Source organism: Lactuca virosa, chromosome 6, assembly GCF_052849685.1.
Source record: "Lactuca virosa cultivar CGN04683 chromosome 6, Lactuca_virosa_CGN04683_v6, whole genome shotgun sequence".
Taxonomy (NCBI): domain Eukaryota; kingdom Viridiplantae; phylum Streptophyta; class Magnoliopsida; order Asterales; family Asteraceae; genus Lactuca; species Lactuca virosa.
In genome coordinates, this window is record NC_136431.1 from 127,259,370 (window position 1) to 127,281,181 (window position 21,812).

Genomic DNA, 21,812 nt, shown 5'->3' on the forward strand with positions numbered 1-21,812 from the left:
CATAAATCATTCCAGTGCACAATATGTCAAGAAAATCAGAAAAAGTAGATAAAACAAATTAGGATTGAGGGTTAGGAATGAAATAAAATCGATTTTCCAAAGGATTATTTTGTTCATCCACGTCCTCTTAATCGATGCAACATGTGTATTCTTTTCCTTCTTCCCTAGATCGGTGTTACAGGCATGTTATCACCTTCTTCCCTAAATCGATGCATCATTTTTATTCTTTTCCTTCCCCTGTAACATCCGGATTCCCAGGTATCTTATTTTAAGTATTTATTTTGAGTTTTAAGGAGGGACTCGGCGAGTAGGCGCTCATACTCGCCGAGTAGGATCGCGAATTCTTGTCTGGATTAATGAGGGACTCGACGACTCGATGCGTGGACTCGGCGAGTCCGCGCTGTAAAGTGAAACCCTAAATCTCAGGGCCTGAGCCCTATTTAAAGGCCTTTATGGCCTTCATTTGCGGCTACCAGTCCAGAGAGAGATACCCTAGCGATTGTGAGCGAGTTGTGAGAGAGTTTGAGCCTTTTGATCATTTTTGGTGTGATTTTGCAAAGGAGAAAGTGTTTCCAGCAAGGGGAGGTCAAGAGGATTGCATTTCAGTGGGTTTTCGGCTTGGATCTTCAAGTTTGAGGTAGCTATTTGATCCTATCCTTCTGTTTTGCTTAAGGGCATTGAATTTAGGGTTTTCTATACCCTTTTATGGCTTGTTTAGTTGTGTATAGTGTCCCATTGACTGCTAAACTCTAGATCTGGACCTTTTGAGGTCCAGAGAGCCTGAACCATGCTGCTTTTTGTGGTTCTATGGAGGAAATGGACATAGGTTGCCATGTTAGAAGGGATTTCACCGAAATAAGCCTTGGGAGCATTGTATGTGTAGCAAGATTCTACCTTTACGTGTTTATTGGTCATGGGGAAGTCAGATCTATAGATTAGAGAAGCAGATCTGACCTCAAGAGGTCAGATGAGTGTTGTCATGGGAGGAACTCGCCGAGCCCATAAGGGACTCGACGAGTCGAGTCGGGTTGCCCCGCGATTCGCGACCGGTGATGACCCGTTGAGTGTAGGGTTGACTCAGCGAGTCGAGTGAGGACCAGGGGCGAAGAGGACATGCATGGACTCGCCGAGTCACACGAGTGCACTCGGTGAGTCTGGTCAAAGTTTGACCGTTGACTTTTGTTGACTTTTAGGGTTTGGTCAACAATTGGACTTGTGGACCATTGAAGGGTAAAATGGTCTTTTAGCCTTCTTAGAGAATATGGAAGAGACTAGTCTAGCCTGTAAAGCCGTTATTGATTCGAGATAATTGTTTATGTGTTTAGGCGGAGGCTAGATCAGTATATGTGTGCGAGATTATCCGAGATAGTCGAGGTGAGTCTTCTCACTATACTGTACCTAGAGTGGTACCTATGTGCGACCGGAAGGTCTTGTATGCTATGAGATGTATGTGTTATATGTTGTTATGTGATATGTATGTGTTATGTATGTTATGTATGACATGGACCGGAAGGTCAGGAGGTTACGGACCGGAAGGTCGATACGGGTAGGACCGGAAGGTCTACCGGGATTCGGGACGGAAGTCCCCTGAGACACTTGGATCGGAAGATCCTACAGAGTTATGACCTGGAAAGGCATATGTGTTGTATATGGTATTTTGGGGAACTCACTAAGCATTTATGCTTACAGTTGCTGTGTTATGTGTTTCAGGTACTAGCGAGGATCGCGGGAAGGCGCCAACATGATCCGTACACACTCATAGAGATTATGTTTTGAGATTATGGGATTTGTTTGTTATGATAACATTGGACACAGTTGTTTGATATTGTTTTGATGATTGAAAATATGATTTAAAAATGAAAAATTGGTTTTGAAAATTTACGTTGTTACATCCCCTTTAAATGTTGATGTTGGGTTCAGTGTTGATGGATTCTCAAGTTCATCAAGCGCTACTAATGGCGATCCTTGAAGCAACGATAGTGAGGCTTGTGTTGTCATCGCCGGTATTGGTTAAGGAACAAGAAAGAAGAGAGCTTGGAAGAGAATAGTTTGTTGGTGGGGGTGTATACTATTTCCAAATTAATAATTATTTCTATTTAATTAAATAATTTATTTTAATAGATTAATAATTAATAATTAATAAATAAATGAAAAAAGAAATTAATAAGGGCATAATGGTCTTTATATGTCTGTAGGGATGAAGCGGGTAAGGTTTAAACTAATGAGGGACTTTCCGATTTAATTTTTAAAAATATGGACTAAACGTGTATTTTGACACTAGCATCAGGGGCGATTCGTGTAATTTACTAAAAAATTTAATATAATTATTTTTGTAATACATTGAATGTTAACTTCTGCATTTTTCGGTGGTAGTTTTTCTGTTTGATCTGTAAAGTCAATGTTTAAATAAAAACATGTAAGAAACTTTTTGAAATTGTTTGAAATGTATTTATAATCAATGTTTTTTTAACATTTAAATTAAATAATTATAGAAGATTACCTTATTCATTGTAGGCTTGCAAGTTGCAAGATCGTATCATGTAGAATCTTAATTTGAAACAGACGATGAACACTAATTTTCTAAGCTATTTGACACATTTTAAAGTTATTTTTTTTGGCTGCAGTAAATGAGGAAGACGGGATTAGATCGTTCGCTTTGTAATGTATGCGACTTTTTATATCCTCCTCGCTTCAAAGACATCCTTACAAAATTGGTCTCTATGTGCATAATTACAGTTTTTGTGAGCCTTTGATAAAAAAAGAATGGAAGGTCTTATATTTCAGCAACAAAAGTCTTTGGTCTATCAAGGTGTGTAGTAATTAAGAAATATGTTGATCATCAAGGTTGAGGATTCTTTACTTTCTTACCATTGTGTATGATCTTAACAGAATGGAGATTGGTTGTTGTTAGTTGATATCATTGGATAAAAAAATCAAAAGAAAAAAAAAATCTGTGCAAGTAAGTTTTGACTTTGGATGTTGTAATATGGGTGTGAATTTGTATATTCAAAGTCATTTCCTATTATGGGGCAAGGGAGAGAACGAAAGGTGCGGCTGAAAAAAGGATGCAAGGAATGGCTGTAAGCGTCATCATATTGACTTCTCTCTTTCTCAACATATTTTCTCCAAATTTTCTGATAACATCAATTCATCATGCTTGAATATTCCAAGATTCAATTCATCATAGATTCTTATTCAAAAACGGGATATGCATTTGCATAAACAATGGCCACCAATCCATTGGTATCCGGTGATCTCTCACTTCAAAAAGGGCCAACAGGAAACAAGTCTCTGTCCTTAAAAAACCCGCCTACGGATTCCGATCAGCAGCATTGGTTGTTTGAGAGCAGAGGAACGTACGGAATCGGAAACGCGTATAATGATAAAAACGACCGTGAAACTGGAACCAAATTGGCTAAATTCTTGGACAAACCATGGAAACCTCTCACCCGCAAAACTCAAGTTCCCCCAAGTGTTCTTAGCCCATATCGGTTCCTTGTTGCCATTAGATTGGTAGTCCAATTCTTGTTTCTATCATGGAGATTACAAAACCCTAATTTTGATGCTATGTGGTTGTGGGGGATTTCGATTTCATGTGAGATTTGGTTTGCGTTTTCATGGTTGTTGGATCAGTTACCCAAGTTAAATCCGATAAACCGGGCTACGGATTTGGTGGCTTTGAAGGATAAGTTTGAGAGCAAGTCTGCGGAGAACCCTAGTGGCCGGTCGGATTTACCGGGAATAGATGTGTTTATCTCGACTGCGGACCCTGATAAGGAACCGCCTTTGGTCACTGCTAATACTATTTTGTCAATTCTTGCGGTTGAGTGGCCTATCGAGAAGGTTTCTGTTTATATCTCGGATGATGGTGGTGCCATTCTAACGTTTGAAGCAATGGCTGAGGCAGTCGATTTCGGTCATGTATGTGAAATCAAAGCGGGTAAACATATATATACGATTAAATTTCTAAAGTTTAATGGATTGATAATTGATAAATATGTATACAGTTTTTATATAATTTTATCATTTAATTTTTTTAACTTGATTTGTTCAATTTTCCAAGTCTAATGGGTTTTCTTGTCCTCGTTCAAATTTGTATACAACTTTATTTTTTTTAAATATCTTCAATTCATTCAACTCATCATATCAATGTCTTAATTTTAATCATTTATCATTTATCTTTTGTGTAAAATCCTTTTATAAAAATTCAAATATAACGTAAATTAAATCAAGATATTGTATTTTATTTATTTTATAGTGTTGTTTATTCATTCAACTCATCATATCAATGTCTTAATACAATTAGCTATTTTCATAATGTGATCAACCCAATTGAATTAAATGCCACATCATTTGCAACTATGAGGCATTGTCGATGCCGTCCTGAAGATAACAACTAACAAAAATTTGTCTAATTATGCAGCTATGGGTACCCTTTTGTCGAAAACACAACATCGAACCTAGGAACCCCGAAAGTTATTTCACACAGAAAATAGATCACACAAAAAATAAAAAACAGGCCGATTTTGTGAAGGATCATCGTTGGATGAAGCGAGAATATGACGAGTTCAAAGTGAGAATAAATGGTCTTCCTGATGTCATACGGAAGCGTTGTGAAAGGTACAATCACAGCGAGAAAATGAAGGAGAAGAAGAATGATAGTTCAGGTTTAGGAGAGGCTGCTAAAGCAACTTGGATGGCAGATGGTACCCATTGGCCAGGTACATGGTTCACGCCAACAACAGATCACAAAAAGGGTGACCATGCAGGAATTATTCAGGTAAACTCATTTTGGATTTCAAATATATCTAACATGGTGTTAGAGAGAGCTAGTGTCTAGCACATGTGAGGACTTGATAAAGTCTCACATCTGTTAGATGTCATTCATTACCTTTATATATGTTGGGAGTATAAATCTTGACATTTTTGGTGAGCAAATCAAAGACTCTAGATATCTAACAAACTCTTTGAAATAAAATCTTGAATTTGAATCCGTCTACATAGTTGATGAGCAGGGTGCCAGAAAATGATCCGGTGATGGGGAAGGACAATGAAGGAAAACTTGACTTTACGGGTGTGGACATTAGGCTTCCAATGTTTGTGTATGTCTCGCGTGAAAAACGTCCTGGTTATGACCATCAGAAGAAGGCTGGAGCCATGAACGCATTGGTTAGGTCATCAGCTATACTCTCTAATGGACCTTTCATTCTTAACTTGGATTGTGATCACTATATATATAACTCCATGGCTATAAGGGAAGGTATGTGCTTCATGTTGGATCGTGGGGGTGACCGCGTTTGCTACATACAGTTTCCGCAAAGATTTGAAGGGATCGATCCTTCCGATAGATACGCAAACCACAACACAGTATTTTTCGATGGTGCGATCTTTTTCTCCTTTTTAGTTTATTATAAAGAAACCTTTGCCCCATAAATATTTACATTATAGCTTATATGTGTTTTTCACATGATTAGGGAATATGAGAGCCCTGGATGGTTTACAAGGTCCGGTGTACGTAGGAACTGGTTGCATGTTTCGACGGTATGCACTCTATGGGTTTAGTCCACCTCGAGCAATTGAATACCGTGGAATTGTGGGCCAGAAAAAGAAACCTGCGGCTACACTCTCTCCAGGCCGCTCATTACAGGCGGTGCGTGATCAAGACCATGATCTTGATACCTCAAAAGAAGAGCATCCTGATTTAAGCCTCCCCAAAAAATTTGGAAATTCAAACATGTTCGTTGACTCTATAGCAGTCGCCGAGTATCAAGGTCGGCCACTTGCCGATCATGTGTCGGTTAAAAATGGTCGTCCTGCAGGTGCACTACTTGCTCCACGCCCTCCACTGGATGCACTTACTGTAGCTGAGGCTATAACTGTTATTTCTTGCTGGTAAATGCTTCCTTCTCTCCTTAAGGGCTCTTTTGAAGAGAAAATCAAGGACTCCACATATATCTCACATAATATCACATCCTAGTCATACACTCACGTGTCTTTAGATATGTTGAGTCTCATTTCTCTCGTTAAGGGCTCTTTCGTAGGGAAAATCAAATACTCTAAATATCTAACAGTTTATGATTTTCCAATAGGTATGAAGAGAATACCGAATGGGGAGATCGGATAGGGTGGATCTACGGGTCGGTAACAGAGGATGTGGTGACAGGTTACAGAATGCACAATCGTGGGTGGCGATCAATCTATTGCATAACAAAGCGAGATGCATTTCGTGGGACAGCACCCATCAACATGACCGACCGGTTGCACCAAGTGCTCCGTTGGGCCACGGGTTCAGTCGAGATATTTTTCTCAAAAAACAATGCGTTTTTAGCCAGCTCACGTCTCAAGTTCCTACAAAGAATAGCGTATATTAACGTTGGCATGTACCCTTTCACATCTATATTCTTGGTTGCCTACTTATTCCTCCCAGCACTCTGCATGTTCACAGGGCAATTCATCGTGCCAAACATTGATGCCACATTTCTAACCTATCTCCTTATCATGACTATCACACTTGCTCTCATCTCTCTTCTTGAAGTAAAATGGTCTGGAATAGCCTTAGAGGAATGGTGGCGAAATGAGCAGTTTTGGGCCATTGGTGGCTCAAGTGCTCACCTGGGTGCTGTGATCCAAGGGCTGCTAAAAGTCATAGCTGGAATCGAAATTTCATTCACTCTGACTTCAAAATCAGCAGCTGAAGATGATGACGATATATACGCTGATTTATACGTTGTGAAATGGTCAAGTCTGTTTGTAATGCCACTCACCATTTGCATTACCAACATTGTCGCCCTTATTATGGGGACTGCGAGGACGCTTTTTAGTGTGATTCCTCAATGGAATAAGCTTTTTGGTGGAGCTTTTTTTAGCTTTTGGGTGTTGGCTCATATGTATCCATTTATGAAAGGGCTGATGGGTAGAAGAGGAAAAGTGACGACTATAATTTATGTTTGGGCAGGGGTGTTGTCCATTACTGTTTCTTTGCTTTGGATTACTATCAGTCCCCCAGACGACCTTGGTAAAATCTAGGATTTGCAGCTTTTTATCTTAATGGTTAGTAGTTGCAACAGTGTATATTAGATTAATAGATATATTACTGGTGAGTGGCAACTATAAGTAAGGATTTTAAGATCGAGGATTTGAAAAAGTACAACTTACAAAGAATTGTGTGAATTTTTCCTAAAGAGTGCAAAATAATCATGAGCTCTTCATAGTAAACATTGCATGCCAAAACGAAGGCAAGAACGTCCCTTTTTTGTCCAAAAATTGTCTAACAACTTTCTCATCAAAAAAAAAAACTTCATTTATTAAATTATTGATTATCACTTGAGCAAATTGCAACCCATTTTACCTATAGATTTGGATAATGACCATCCTTCACCATCTATAAACAAAATCGAAGAGCATCATCTAATCTCTTTCCTTTACACAACCTCAAAATACCACAACTAAATGCATTAGGTACAACCACATTGCTCATTATTTTCTTGAAAACTCTAGTTGCATCATTGAGCTTCTGGAAAAATCCTTAGAGAACTGTAGTATATGTTACAACTTTAGGGATTATTCCACTCTCATGAAGCCTCTTTGATGGACTCAGTTTCATTTATTTTGCTTGATATCTCATTAGTATCTTCTAATGGTGGAAGTTTCTATATATCACTGATTCTTTTTCTCCTTTTGCATAGCCCTTTTCAGCATAAACTTTGCCCAATAAAGAAGCAAAGGTAAGAAAATCGGGATAATATCCAACTTCCACTATTTCATTTGGACTTTCCTTTCAGACCCACCCCGTCTTTGCTTAGATACTCTGATGTAAAATGAGCTCGTTGTCTTGAAACTAGATGATCTACATATGGCTACTATATCTTCCTTGGCAAGAATCTTGTTTCCAAGAGCGCCAAAAAGAAGCCAACCATCTCTCAATCTAGTTCTGAATCGAAATACCATAACATGGAAAACACTCCGGTTGAGATTTTTTGGGTTACTCATCATCTATGGAACTACATCTGCTGCTAACGGATCACCCTACCATCTTATGTGATAACCAAGAGGGCTCTTATTCCCATTTCTCACAAGCATGTTAAACACATTGATATTATTTCATTTGAGACTAAACATTGTTTGAGTTGCAGCCATAGTTTTCTAGTTTCCAAACTGAATTAATATATGTCACGAGTAAATTTAGGGGTTTTAAATCCAAGTATAATATATCAAAAACATTTGTTGTGGAAAAAAAATCACATTTTAAATATAAATTTCATTCTAAAAATATCATACAAATAGTTCAATTAGAACAAATTAAATGTTATTTTGGAACCTTAATTGTATTAGAACAAAGTAAATGTTATTTTGGAACCTCATTGAACTTAGAGCGCATGATTTGTATCAAAAGGTTATAGTAGTACTATTCAGTTATAGTATTACTATATTGGGTAAATGTCATTTTAGCACAATAAACTATCGTGTTTTGTCTGATTTGGTCATTATTATTATTATTTTTTTTTTGCACAATAGCTCATTAAAGTTATTTTTTACGTGTTAAATAAGGGATTCGCCCCAATACTTACCGGTTTGTATACCATGCTTAATTAGCACTAGTGACATAGAGACAATAGGGCCACATAATTGCCACGTAAGCATTTGGATTTAAAAATTAAAAATTAAAAATGTTATAACCATTTACTCTTGCTGACATCTGATTCCTCCACCGTATGGAGACAACCCCTCTTTTTTCTGTATGTAACAACTAATAAGATCAGGTGATAACTCGTCATTTTTATCTCCGACGACAACCACCGTCTGTAACCTCCAACAACCACCGTCCGTTACCACAAACCAAAGCACATGATACCAAAATCAAAATTGAAACTTCAAATACCTCATCAAAACAAAAACTAATCAAAATCAAATCCACCTCATCCTTTTCATGTCCAACAACCACCACCTGTAACCACCTCCGACAACCACCATCAGTTACCACCAAACGAAGGCAAATGAAAATTAAAACTAGATATGATAACAATTAAATTCAAACCTAATGAAATCAAAATCAAATGTGATGAAATCAAAACCAAACATGTTGGAAATAGAAAAACAATACAGTATAGGAATCGACTATGTCCTACTGATGTATGAACCAAAACTAAATCAAACGATCGATGAAAATCAAAATCTAATACCGAAACTATAACATATTTTTGGAAATCAAACGATTTCTAGTTATATGCCGATGGTGGTAGTGGATCCGATTCACAAGGTACTTGAAATGACTTTCGAACAGAGTGTCAAAAAATCAGAGGGATGATCTGATTGTTCATATGCTATTTGTGGATGCTTGTGGGCTTCAATGTTGTGTATCACCGAAAGCGGTCACCGACGGTAATGAAATAGTACGAGGGTGGGTTGGACAAGAATAGAGAAGGAGATGGTCACTAGAAATAGCCAAGGCGGCGACATCATGTCCATGGAAGATAACATATTCTCAACGGCAAAAGCTAAGGAAACGCCAACAATTTCACTTCTTCGGGAAAGCGAAGATCAGCGGCGGTCCGTTGATGGTGGTTGGCGGCAGGCTATGATGGTTAGCAATCGTCAAGTGATGGTGGGTGGCGACTATAGCTCTGTGATTTAGGGTTAACAGGTTAATATGGGTTGAGGATAAAGGGAGTAATGGGGGAATTGATTTCGATGAGTTTTACATTTATCGGTATTTATTTTAATTTTTTATTAAAAATAATAATAATAATAAAATAAGAAGCACGTGGCTTTTTTAAAATAAATATCTTAATAAATGCCAAGTCAGTAGGTGTATACTGGCTGACCGCTTCAAATCAATAAAAATGATGTGATTGATACCGAAAATGTAACTTTAATGATCTATTGTGCAAAAAAAAAAAAAAATAGTGACCAAATCAGACAAAACACGATAGTTTATTGTGTTATAATGACATTTACCCTACTATATTTGATACTTTCGAGGTCGACTCGATTCTATTCTATTATTTAGTACGATTAATTATGTCCACACATAGAAAATGAGTAAAATGGCAAATTATCATAAGTTTTATTTTTTGAAAGCTTTATACGTCCAATGACTCAACTCAAAGTGCTAGACATTCATTCCTTTCAAAATTCTAGTCATGTGGGAACATCCGAACGATCAGTAGGCTTGGGCTCATATTCTAGAAGCAATGACTTTCGGGTCACTCCTCAACTAACTATGAATGTAAAATCATATATCGAATCGCATATAGTTTAATATAAGGGAAGATAGCTTTCCATTGAGTATGACTTAGTAATTGAAGGACTTTCTAGTATCTATATTAGTTATGTGCCTACTCTTATACACAAAAAGGGAGTTGTTCTGATAAGTGGAAAGCTACTTAAATCTTATTTAGTTTTGAGTTAAAAAAAATGGACCTTATGGTTATGTATTTTTTTTAATCAAATCTCAAGTTTTCAATTTAGACACAGCCGGGCTTTAATGTTTTTTTTTACGAGACTGGTTCCCGACATACATAAAATGACTAAATTACCCTTATTAGATTTGTTTATTCTTTTAATTTTAATTATTATTACTATTTTTTTAACAAGGGATCGATTTGGCCACTACCAAAATTCAAACACATACACACATGAAGTTAGAACCTCCATCTTCATGCTCATGATCTCTTGATACCATACCGAGAGTCTTGTATCGGAAAACACATGGATTGCAATTGGTCAAAGTTGCAATCCACGTTGCGTTTTCCACACATGTCCTATCAAGAGATTATGAGCGTGAAGATGAGGCCAACTAGTTCTTATTTTATGTGTTTGAGTTTGAATTTTGAACTTGTGATGTGTTTGAATTTCAGTGGAAACGCATCTGTTGATTAGTGGTTGTTGCAACTTCAGCAAAGGGAGAGGGTTTCAAAGAAGCGAAGTTGCAGTCAAGCAGAAGCGTAATCTTTACAAGTTGTTTCAAAGTGCAGTTTCACCTTTGGTGTCCTGAAACAAAGTCTTGTCTTTCGTGTTCTCTAGTCTTTGGTCTCTTCAAGGGCAGAGAAGCAAACTTGAGTAACTTCCATGGACACACTGTGTCCATTTTACTGAGAGAACAAGCTTCCTCATGGAGAACCTCCCGTGGGCCATATGAGCTCAACCATGAAGTTTTAGGTCAATGACACTATGAATACATTTCATTAATTGTAACCATGTTGTGTTCCGTGTCAGTCTTCATAGTATCTCTATTATTATGTTTGTGTTCGAGTTTGTTCAAGTGCTTAAAGTCCATCTCGTTATAATCTGAACACATTCTCGTGATAAAAACAAATATTAAGAACGGTATGTGCCCAAATTGAAAACTAGAGACTTGATTCAAGAAAAATAAATAACCCCGGGGACCATTTTAATAATTTACTCTTTGCTTTTCAATAAATTTATTCAACTCAATTACCTTGGGGGAGCCAACTTAATAAATATGTTTTCAACGTAAAGTTGAATTTATGTGGTTGTATCACATCTTGATGAATCTTATATAAACCAAAAATATTCATAAACCAAACTTCATCATATGGGTTTGTTCATCTTCTTAAAAAAAACCCATTTGATCAATCATAACAAATCTAGGTTCATCAATAAAGATGAACGTGTTGTTTGTTCATCATCATTGTGACACAGTTAAATAAACAAGTTTTACCATAATTACGATAGATAGATATATCAACATAATCTGCATAACATGTTTATTCGAAACAACCAAACACACATCCAAAACAGGTAAAACAATTCTCACATGAACCTGGAAAACATAGATACTAAAGAATCCACAAGCTCCTGAAACAAAACCACCAAGTTTGTTAAAAAAAAACAACAATAAGCCAAGTTTGCAAATCTTCAAATTAAAGTCACTTATTTGTTCTGCATTCACTACAAAATAAGGGGTTAAAACACATTATTTGACACCCTACGTAATCAGATAACCATAGGAAGAAATAGGTTTACCTTGATAAGATTTCCACCCTGATTGTTATCTCCAAGACCTGATGGGGGCTTCTGGTGAAACCAGGCTCTCAACAAAGGTATAAGCTTCATGACATTCATCAATGTTGTGAATCTCTGAGAATGAGAGATTCTTGGAATCATACACAACCAATTTTGCCCCAAATTGCAACAAAACTTTCCCATCGTTTGAAATACACAAAGGCACTGAAAATTGATCCCTCCCAGGATCAGTGAGATATGGGATTGAAACCAATTTAGTCCAAGAATCTTTCACCCCATAAACCTTCATCACCCATACATCTGCACGAATTTTACTATAATCACAAAGCACACACAACGATTCTCCCAAAGCCCCCAATGTCAAATCCTTGTTACCTTCATCATACACAGGTTGCAAAATTTCTCCATATGTCTCCTTTGCTAAATCAAGAGAAATTATCCTCCAAGAATAAAATGACCCAAAATCTTGACTAGCGGCCCAATGAAGAGCTCCATTTGAAAGCTTTCCAGAATCATCCAACGGGATACCATGAGGAAAAGCACCGATGTTCTTCCAATTTCCAAATTTCATTGAGTATATTTTCACTCTTATATTATAATTGCCTCCACTTATGAAAACACAAGATATTCCAACAACTTTGTAATCATCCTTAGACTCATCATACCCAAAACCATATAACACGTAGCTACCCGATCGCACATTGAAACCAACATCTGGTAATCTGTTCGATTTTCGAGTACCAGGGTTCCAAAGAAACAAATCATCGTCCTCAACAGCTATGAATAATAATCCATTGCAAGAACCGGCGATCCAAATTGATTTATAAGGATGTTTCAAAGGATAATCATGCTCTAGGAGATTAACGGATTCAGCATACAGCACATCATAGAGAGGACTGCTCTTGAGATTTATTCTTGGTGAAGTATGTAAAATCAATCGATGATGTGTGTAACGATTGTTGCTAGTTGACAAAGCGAGATGAGATTTGACGAAATGAGAATCCGATATCATAGAGCGCCATAATTTGCAAACGGACTTACATCGCAAGAGTGATTCAACGGGAAGTCTCGAGAGGATTTCAATAATGATCTCAGGCAGAAGGGTAGGAATCGACAGAGGGTCTTCAGACGTTTCTGTAGAGTGCGACGCCTTGATTCTTTTCGGTTGTTGTTGCTGTTCGTCTTCTTCGTCTTCGATTGCTATTTCCATTTTGACTCGCGACCTAGGGACTAGGGTTCTTCGGTGTTTGCTTTGGGGGAAAATATGATCAGTGTCCAGGGGAGACAATATTTGTCGGTAACCTTCGTACGTTACAGTTTATACCCTTATTGTTCAGTGATTATTAAATTTGGTCTTGAAGTTCATATAAGTGTGTACATCTCGTTCCCGAGTTCAACTTAACGAGAGAAAAGAAAAGAAATAGATAGAAGTGGGAGGAAAGTAAAAAAAAAAAATTAGTGTTCCCGAGTTTCATTAAACGAAGGAAGTAGAAGGAAATGAAATGATCACTTTCTCTCTTAACTTTCCTTCCGATTTGAAGAGAAATAACAAAATGTTTAACTTTCATTTCACTTTTCTCCGACTCGGAAATACGAAAGACAAATTTATTTTCCTTTCCTTTCTTTTCTTTTCTCTCATACTTTCTTTTCTCTTTTTTTCTTTTTCTTTGCTAAAATTCGGGTACGAGGTGCTAATGTCACTTGTAATTGTCTGGTTGTTATCCCCCGTTGAGATCATTTTTGTTTGGGAAAATAATTTTGTAGAGTAGTAAATAATTTCGTATGCATTAAGTAATTTTAAAATTTTTGTATGATTTATCATTATATTTATATAGTATTTGTTTAGAACTGGACTTAAGGTTTTATATGATCAACACTACATATTTATGTATGACCTTTATAGCACACAAAAAACAATTTTAATATTATGAGTAAATTACATGAATCATAACTCGGATCGTCCTTTGTTTAATTTAAACTTGCATACTTTATCCATTGTTTGTTTAAATTTGCATAATTCAACATTTTTCTAACGTAAAATGATTATACCGTATTTATTATTTTATTTTGTCTTTATAAGGAAAGCAAAAAATGATATTCTAACCCTTTATTTTCACATTTATTAATACTTTTAAACAAGTAAACCTATCACCCCACCTCATTTACCTAAAAATATCCTAACTTTTCATTCTCAACTCTTCATGGTTCCTCACCTCCTCTTGAAATCAAAATCTGGCCACCGGAGATATAATCACAACTGGAAACCCTCTTGACTGCCGTCACTGACCACACCTCATTTCCCTTCCTCTGTTCACGTCAGAAATAGCATCACCACTGGAAATCTGAACCATTATCGGAAATAGCATCACATGTAATGCTCGTGTTTCTCGCTAGACATTTTGTAAAAGAATTAGTATTTACCTGAGTTGATAAATGTAAATTTTCTTATGAATAAATGAATAGAAATTCTTCAAACATGATATGTGATTATATAAAGGGCATATATATATATATATATATATATATATATATATATATATATATATATACATACTAGTCGTTACCCGCGCAAAGCAGCGGCGACGAATAATTTTTTTAGGCGAAGCAAGACACTATAATATGTTTTTTTTTTATTTCAAAACTATCAAAAAAGGCTTTATTTTACGGTCCAAACCATTAGGATGATAAGTAGTGTTTAAAAGTCCAAAAAAGTCAAAAACATATTGTTGGTTGAACTCACAATAGTTGAAAAACATAGTTCTTAACAGTCCAAAATAGTGAAAAAAAATTATGTTTTAGTAGTGAAAATATTAGCAAATAAAAGGAAAAAGTAGTGTATTACGTTTAAATCATCAAAAGAATGACCCATGTTGTGGATTTATTCCATGATGATGTATATAAATATGCTAAATAGGTTATTGTATGACAACTTGAGTTCACCAAGTGAACTTTATTAAACTGTTGCAAAGTTTTATCGCCATTAATACATAAATGCATTGTTTAGGTTTACCAACCACAAATGTTTTGTTCTAAACGACCTGAAAACCCGACTCAAACGTAGAAAGTCAAAACCTTATATTACTTGATCTCATTTTTTTAATTGTCATATATAAAGACTCAGGTAAATGAAAACCAAGGATCATGCCATTTTATAAGGGCTTATTGCATAAACTCAAAACATCCTTAAACATTGTTTTACCTCTTATATAGACTCTAGTTCAATGACTTTTCTGAATTAAAATTAAGAACCAATTTGTTCTCTTTCCATCACCTTCAATTTCCATTACCGGTGATAGACTCCAACCAATAATCCTTTACTCTGCATCCCTATAACATATCCCAAACCCAAAATTAAATAATTTTAAAAGATAAATACAAACTCAAATTAGTTGATCTCATTTAAGAACACTCAAAACTAAAAAAAAAAGCCAAAAAAAATCCAATCCTTTTAAATAATTAAATAACACTCAAATCATGTGAAAGGGCGTGAAATTTACCAAAAAATATGTAAACCTTTTGGATAAGGTTTCATCAGCCAATAAAAATCGATCATACATCTTGCTTCTTGTTATATCTATAAACGCAAACTCCTTCCCATTTGCTTTCAATTTCACCAAAAATTAGTTAACCTAACAACATAAAGATTACAAAACATACAAAACATGGATTTATTTCATAAACATTTAAAGATATTGAGACATTTAAAGGAAAAACTCATAAAATTAGTATACGTAAGTTAAAAATATAGTTTCACATTTGATTATTACCATTCGATTTGCAATTTCCTTTCCAATTTTCCTAACCCTCCATTCATTAGCATCTCGATCAGCTGGCTCATGTTCCCTATATGATTTGATAAAAACTATGTAAGAGTAAAAAAGGCAAATATTAGACATTTAACAAAGACATAAACAATAGATATGTTACCTTGTCATGGTGATGACAGTGAGTGGTGTGAGGTTATGGTGGCAGTGTTAAGTTGCCATGTCATCTAGTGGATGGTCTTCTTTGTTTTACACCAGATCCAGCTTCCAAAAATCAAAATGAATGTGTACTTAGGAGGTGTCAAGGTATATTAGAAACAACAAAAAATAATGGTGGTTGTTGGTGGCTGTCGATTTCTAAATCAAGTGAGAGACAAGGAGAATGAATGCATGATTAAACCATCTCAGCATCAAACATTCCTTAGATGCAATATGTTTTTTCTGAATCCAACAAATCAAAACCCCACCTACATTTTATTAAGCCAAACAAATCAGAGCATTTAAAAGAGACAATCAAACCACATAAAACCTAAGTGTAACTTCCCATGCTTTTCGCCTATTAAGAAAAAGTAAAGTTATCATATCAAAAAAGTTGTTATAAACCATAATGCCAATCTATAGCATATTATACCTTGCAATAAAGGATTGGTGTTCACTTTTGAGCAAGCTTTTATAAGTCTCTAGCTCTTGCATTCTCCTATCTAACTCCAAACTCTGTATGTTGAATCCGCTTCATACATCTTTTCTTCATCCTCTCTAGATTTATCCCCAATTCCAGCTACCACCTAATGTTAATTAACAAGTGTAAAGAAGATGATAAGTATGTTGTCTTAAAGCAGATACCAGTGCAAGAAAACAAAGCGAGAAACTCTTGATAACTCTTGTTGGTAGCAGGGACCCGTTTGAAGAAGATACAACTAATGGCAAAAAAACCAAACCTACCCCATAATTCCTCTCGAGTGATTACACATTACACATTGAATCTTGGATTTCTTGAAACCTGCAACCAAACCAACGCAATTAGGGTTTTAGAGAGAAGATGAGAGAAATCGTTTCCAAAATTTGAATGTCTGATACAAAGAGAGATTTAAAGGAAGAAGAGGATTCAAAATTGGAATGGCGGATGCTAGAGAAATTTAATAGAAGAAGAGGATTCAAGCTTTTAAAACTGAATCGATATGAGGAATTGAACCGAGATTCAGGGGGTGCATGTGGATTTTGGGGAGTTTTCGTGGTAGCGATGATCAACAAAGGTGGAGGGTCTGGTGGTCTTCTTCCAAATATGTAGCTTGAAACTCGAAGATGTTGAGGTGGAGCAGCGAACGACGATGTAGTAGGAGGAACTGGGGTTGTTTTAACATGATGTGCTGAGGTTTCTTGAGAGTGGAGACCAATGACAGATAATATGTGCTGAGGGGGTGAGGGGGAATGTGTCTTCCAGTTTATAGAAACAGAGAATGCCCGGATATGGGGGAAATGACCAGATAAGGGAAGGAACGGGTCAAAATAATAACCATGAGGTGAATTAATAAGCAATAAAGAGGGGCAATAATAGGAAAGATAACAGCTGGAAAGATACGATCCGACTATTTGCGTATAAAATTTATTGTGTATTAAATACTTGTACCTATTGCATTATCAATTGGATTATTTATATTATAATATTAGTATATTAATAGTTTGTTGTACTTTAGGCTTAAAAACTTGAACGTCTTAAATTTATTTTTAGAAATAGTAAAGTTTGTATAATAATATAGTAAGATAGGATAAGATATATATATATATATATATATATATATATATATATATATATATATATATATATATATATATACTAGCCGTTTACCCGCGCCAAGCGACGGGTGCACATAGTTTAATTCGACAATTATTTTCATTCGGAAACATGTTATATTCCAAGGAACACAAGTTACTTTTCTACAAATCCTTTCCTTTCGTGTTTATTGTTTATAAATAAATGAAACAGTCAAGTTCTCTCCCGAAGTATAAATTAAGAATCGAACTTTCGGAATCATATCTTATTTCAGAAAACAAACAATGTATCGGAAAATAACATTAATATTATTGTATAAATCTATATTGTAAGTTGTTGGGTTCGGTTAAAAATAAAAATATGTAAAGACACTAACAGTATTACAGATGACATGGTTGTTATTAAACATAAAATATCCTTTTTATATATTCGTATATGAATTTATTTATATATTCGTACATAAAGTGTCTTTTTTACTTATTTCGGTTGGGTATGCTTCTGTATAGATCTTGTTCTACTGTATATTTAAAAAATCTATTGGTAAGAGAGGTACGATTGCTAATAAGAAAACGATATGAAACATATAAAAATGATCAGATTTAAAAAATGTTTTAATTTTCAACTAAACGGTGATAACAAAAATCACAAGGAGCATTTTATAGATTACTCTAGATGAAATTTATAAGTAGTAGAACTTTTATTTAGATTGATCCAAATTTGACCCAAGTTGAATATTTATATTTGGTAACTAAAATTTAAACAAAAATTATTAATTTGTTATAGCATAAAGTGGCAATAAAATGATAAACATTGTCGACAAATTTGCCCTTGAAGTATAAACAAAACACTTGATACATGCTCTATCACAAGGAGCATTTTATAGATTACTCTAGATGAAATTTATAAGTAGTAGAACTTTTATTTAGATTGATCCAAGTTTGACCCAAGTTGAATATTTATATTTGGTAACTAAAATTTAAACGAAAATTATTAATTTGTTATAGCATAAAGTGGCAATAAAATGATAAACATTGTCGACAAATTTGCCCTTGAAGTATAAACAAAACACTTGATACATGCTCTTATTATAGGTCTATTACCAATCTTTTGGAATTTGGACAGATTAGCTTGAGCACATTGAAGATACAGTAAAAACTATCTCACTAACATATGATTTCTCCTGTCCAAGCTCCTAAAAACTATTTTCTTAAAATAAAAGATTATGTATCAACGTCATTGGGCTGCAAACACAGATTGCATAGTCATTAATAATTATATGATGATATTTGCTTATATGTATGTACAGACCGATTGCAAACGCCAATAATGGTTTTTTTCTTTACAATCATTGTGATGTAGCTAGAAATTACATTACTGATTATGGTAATGGATCAAATTCGTTATTGAGTTCCGGTATGCAAAACCATTATCAACAATTTCGTTTGACCAAATCCAATGCAAGTTACCAAATCGTCAATGTCATTAATCATTAAAAAAAAGTAAGTTGCTATTTCTTGTACTTATAGCCACCAGTTTTTAGAGTTAGATGCAACGAATACTGGCTCTAGATCGAATAGAGCGCAAAAGGATATTCTGAAGACTTGAAACATGGGGATGTAGCATCATTTAGCTTCTGGTGCACATAAAAAAAAGACAAATATCAATCCAAAGTCTTGCTATTATAATCAACACACTTGTCACTTTTATTGCATCAATTACCTTTATGTCTACTAATTATAATGTTTTTATTTACATTAATTATTATATCTAATTTGATCGATAAAATGAAACAATTTTAGCAAATAAGTGTTTAATGAAACTATTTCATCATTTATTTGGAATTTCATGATATTACGCAGTGCTTAAAACACCAGTAAATAAATTCACAATGAGTATGACTTGTATTTAGCTTACCACAAACAGACTGGAATCATCTTTGACCAAGTAAACTCAAGTCATGTTTCACAAACTCCCAAACATGGTTTGATGTTAAAACTTTCTGGTAGTAATTTATAAACTTTAACCCCCAGTCCAGGACACTTAGGTAATCGGAAGCCATCAACCGCCAATAAATTAGTGAAACAAACTCCTTTTTGTCTAAAAATGTAGCTTTTCCTAATAAGGATACAAAAAAATTCATGTTAAGCAAAAACAAATCAGGATTCTTGAAGAAAGTAATACATGAGAGTAAGATTACCTTCTTGGGCTTCTTTTTTAAATCAGCCAAAGTGGGTTTAAGGATTTAAGAAAATTTCACAAAATATAAGATAAGAAACCCATTACAACATTTCAATCTGTCAAAAAAACACAAGATCTTATATGTACGTGTGATAAAAAAAATACCAGAAAGATGGACAGGGGAATGTTGTTTACCACAGAATCTGAACTTACTCATCATGACGGGATTGGGTGCAAATGCAATTTGACAATACTTTAATTGCTTTGCAAACACATATTAACAATAAAGCCAATAAAATTATTTTTTGATACATACCTGTAATTTGGTTAAAAAGATGCAGATAATTAGCTACCTCATCCTCTCCTCCTCCTTCCATGGTAAGGTGTGGTCCATTTGGAATTAGATAGTAATTACTATTAACTAAATTTTATAAAGAGGAAAACATCAAATTGTCATCTAATGCAAGAAAATCTGGAGAACACACGGATCAGATCAATTCATTTTAATACCTATTTCTCTTATACTTCAGTTAGCCAATATCAATCAAGATCAGGGGCATGTTGGAACCATATAGTAGGTGCTGGTCTGAAACATAATATATGAGCAAAACTAAAGAGTTTATCAAATTTTTGTTTAAAACTCCTTGTAACCACTTAATTCCAACGTATTAGGATGGGGTACATTACCTGCCGGTGTTAATTACTTGATAAATCCAATAAAAATGCCATTAACACCCATGGTTATGTCAAAAGGAAGAACTTTTGAGGTCAACAATGATGATCCAGGAATTTCATTTCCTGAAGGCGTAAAACATGAAAAAAAGTAAAAGGCATAAAAATCTAGGGTTTCCTTTCACCCTTTCTCTCCAATCGATTTCTGATTCCTCATTTGTCTCTGCAACATGTTTAAATTGAAAAATATAAGAAGAAAATTAAACATCATATTGAATAAAGAATATATAATTGAAACAAAGACCCTTTTCCCCCAAATCACCATGATCGAATGGCCTTGTCCCTCTACCCTTTTTTTTTTCTCCGGTCGATTCCTTTTTCCAAATCCAAATGCATATCTGATCTTCAAACCAATACTCTGTTAGTTTTTTTAAGATCAACATTTCAAGAAAAGTATGATTAATAAACGAAACTTTGAAGCAATAAAAGAACATTAGAGAGAAGGAAAAAATGAATACTTGATGTAAGGGTTTCTAGTTGTTTCCCAGTTTCTAATTCATCATCCTCTGTGAAAACAAATAAAAAAAGGCAAATCGTAAAGAACCAGATGTGTGTATTTAGATCTAGGTGTGTGAGTGTGAGTCTATTATGGCAAACCAGAGAGTGGTGGTGTGGTGGGTGACTGGTTCTGTTGGTTTCTTAGAGAGGGAAGAAGAAGGAGAGAAAGATAAATATGGTGGTGGTGGTGAGTTGTGATTGAGAAGCTTCATCGATTCCTAGCTGTAAATGGAAGCAACAAACTGAACCTATCAAGAAATCGAAGCAACAAACCATTGAAAAGATAATTATAAGAAGAACGGGAGATGTTATATAAAGTGTAGTTGGTGTTGACCGATTCATTTGGCTGAAAATGAGAAATACCAGTTGAAAGGCAACACGACTTTTTCAATTAGATAAGATTTACGTAATGCATAATGTTATTGTATATGTTGCTTTAAGGTTTGTACCTCTTAAAATTCAGCATTTGAGGCTAAATGCTTATTATATATATATATATATATATATATATATATATATATATATATATATATATACCTTAAAATGCATTTACCATGTTTTGCTGAATTTTAAAAGGTACATCCCTTAAAACAGCATTTACAACAACTTTATGCAAAAAAAAATCTTATCCGTCAAACAGGTGAATCAGTCAAAATTGAGCCACAATTGAATTGGTCAAGATCTTAAACAATCTTGCAGGTTCTTTGACCCATTCCCCATTCTCTATCACGTCCAACAACCTCCCCAATGTGTCGCCATTTCTTCCGCCCTATAATCTACACCTCTCTAATCTTCTTGGCCATTTATATAACCATCATACACTTTTCTACGCTACCCGCTCCTGCTATTCAGCCGCCGACCACTACCCACCTACCCTACACCTC

At 35.0% G+C, this 21,812-nt stretch overlaps 2 protein-coding genes and 3 long non-coding RNA genes across 5 annotated transcripts; 1 reads left to right on the forward strand and 4 right to left on the reverse strand.

Annotated features, from left to right (window-relative positions):
• The first annotated feature begins 3,011 nt into the window (after positions 1–3,011).
• Positions 3,012–7,181, forward strand: LOC145120385 (cellulose synthase-like protein D1). Its single transcript, XM_079056212.1, has 5 exons — positions 3,012–3,921; positions 4,424–4,780; positions 5,005–5,380; positions 5,475–5,892; positions 6,090–7,181. Exons 1-5 carry the CDS (start codon positions 3,226–3,228, stop codon positions 7,024–7,026), a joined length of 2,784 nt encoding a protein of 927 aa, XP_078912338.1. The 5' UTR covers positions 3,012–3,225; the 3' UTR covers positions 7,027–7,181.
• Positions 7,182–11,674: 4,493 nt separating this feature from the next.
• Positions 11,675–13,281, reverse strand: LOC145120492 (F-box and associated interaction domains-containing protein). Its single transcript, XM_079056304.1, has 2 exons — positions 11,986–13,281; positions 11,675–11,817 (listed from the first exon to the last, which is right to left on the reverse strand). The coding sequence occupies exon 1, from the start codon at positions 13,193–13,195 to the stop codon at positions 12,011–12,013; it is 1,185 nt and encodes a 394-aa protein (XP_078912430.1). The 5' UTR covers positions 13,196–13,281; the 3' UTR covers positions 11,675–11,817; positions 11,986–12,010.
• Positions 13,282–15,487: 2,206 nt separating this feature from the next.
• Positions 15,488–17,162, reverse strand: LOC145122711 (uncharacterized). The gene is made up of 4 exons (XR_013714716.1): positions 16,692–17,162; positions 16,381–16,534; positions 15,753–15,828; positions 15,488–15,614 (listed from the first exon to the last, which is right to left on the reverse strand). It is a non-coding gene; the product is annotated as an uncharacterized LOC145122711 (long non-coding RNA).
• Positions 17,163–18,756: 1,594 nt separating this feature from the next.
• On the reverse strand, positions 18,757–19,554 carry LOC145120881 (uncharacterized). The gene is made up of 2 exons (XR_013714408.1): positions 19,435–19,554; positions 18,757–19,153 (listed from the first exon to the last, which is right to left on the reverse strand). It is a non-coding gene; the product is annotated as an uncharacterized LOC145120881 (long non-coding RNA).
• Positions 19,555–19,560: 6 nt separating this feature from the next.
• LOC145120882 (uncharacterized) lies at positions 19,561–20,301 on the reverse strand. Its single transcript, XR_013714409.1, has 3 exons — positions 20,209–20,301; positions 19,718–20,119; positions 19,561–19,635 (listed from the first exon to the last, which is right to left on the reverse strand). It is a non-coding gene; the product is annotated as an uncharacterized LOC145120882 (long non-coding RNA).
• Positions 20,302–21,812: the final 1,511 nt, after the last annotated feature.

Excerpts from the sequence above, each read along its gene's own strand:
- LOC145120385 (XM_079056212.1), top strand. The coding sequence starts at position 3,226 with ATGGCCACCAATCCATTGGTATCCGGTGATCTCTCACTTCAAAAAGGG. Across the intron at positions 5,381-5,474 it reads CAACACAGTATTTTTCGATG|GGAATATGAGAGCCCTGGAT; the intron begins GTGCGATCTTTT and ends TCACATGATTAG. Across the intron at positions 5,893-6,089 it reads ATAACTGTTATTTCTTGCTG|GTATGAAGAGAATACCGAAT; the intron begins GTAAATGCTTCC and ends ATTTTCCAATAG.
- LOC145120492 (XM_079056304.1), bottom strand. The coding sequence starts at position 13,195 with ATGGAAATAGCAATCGAAGACGAAGAAGACGAACAGCAACAACAACCG.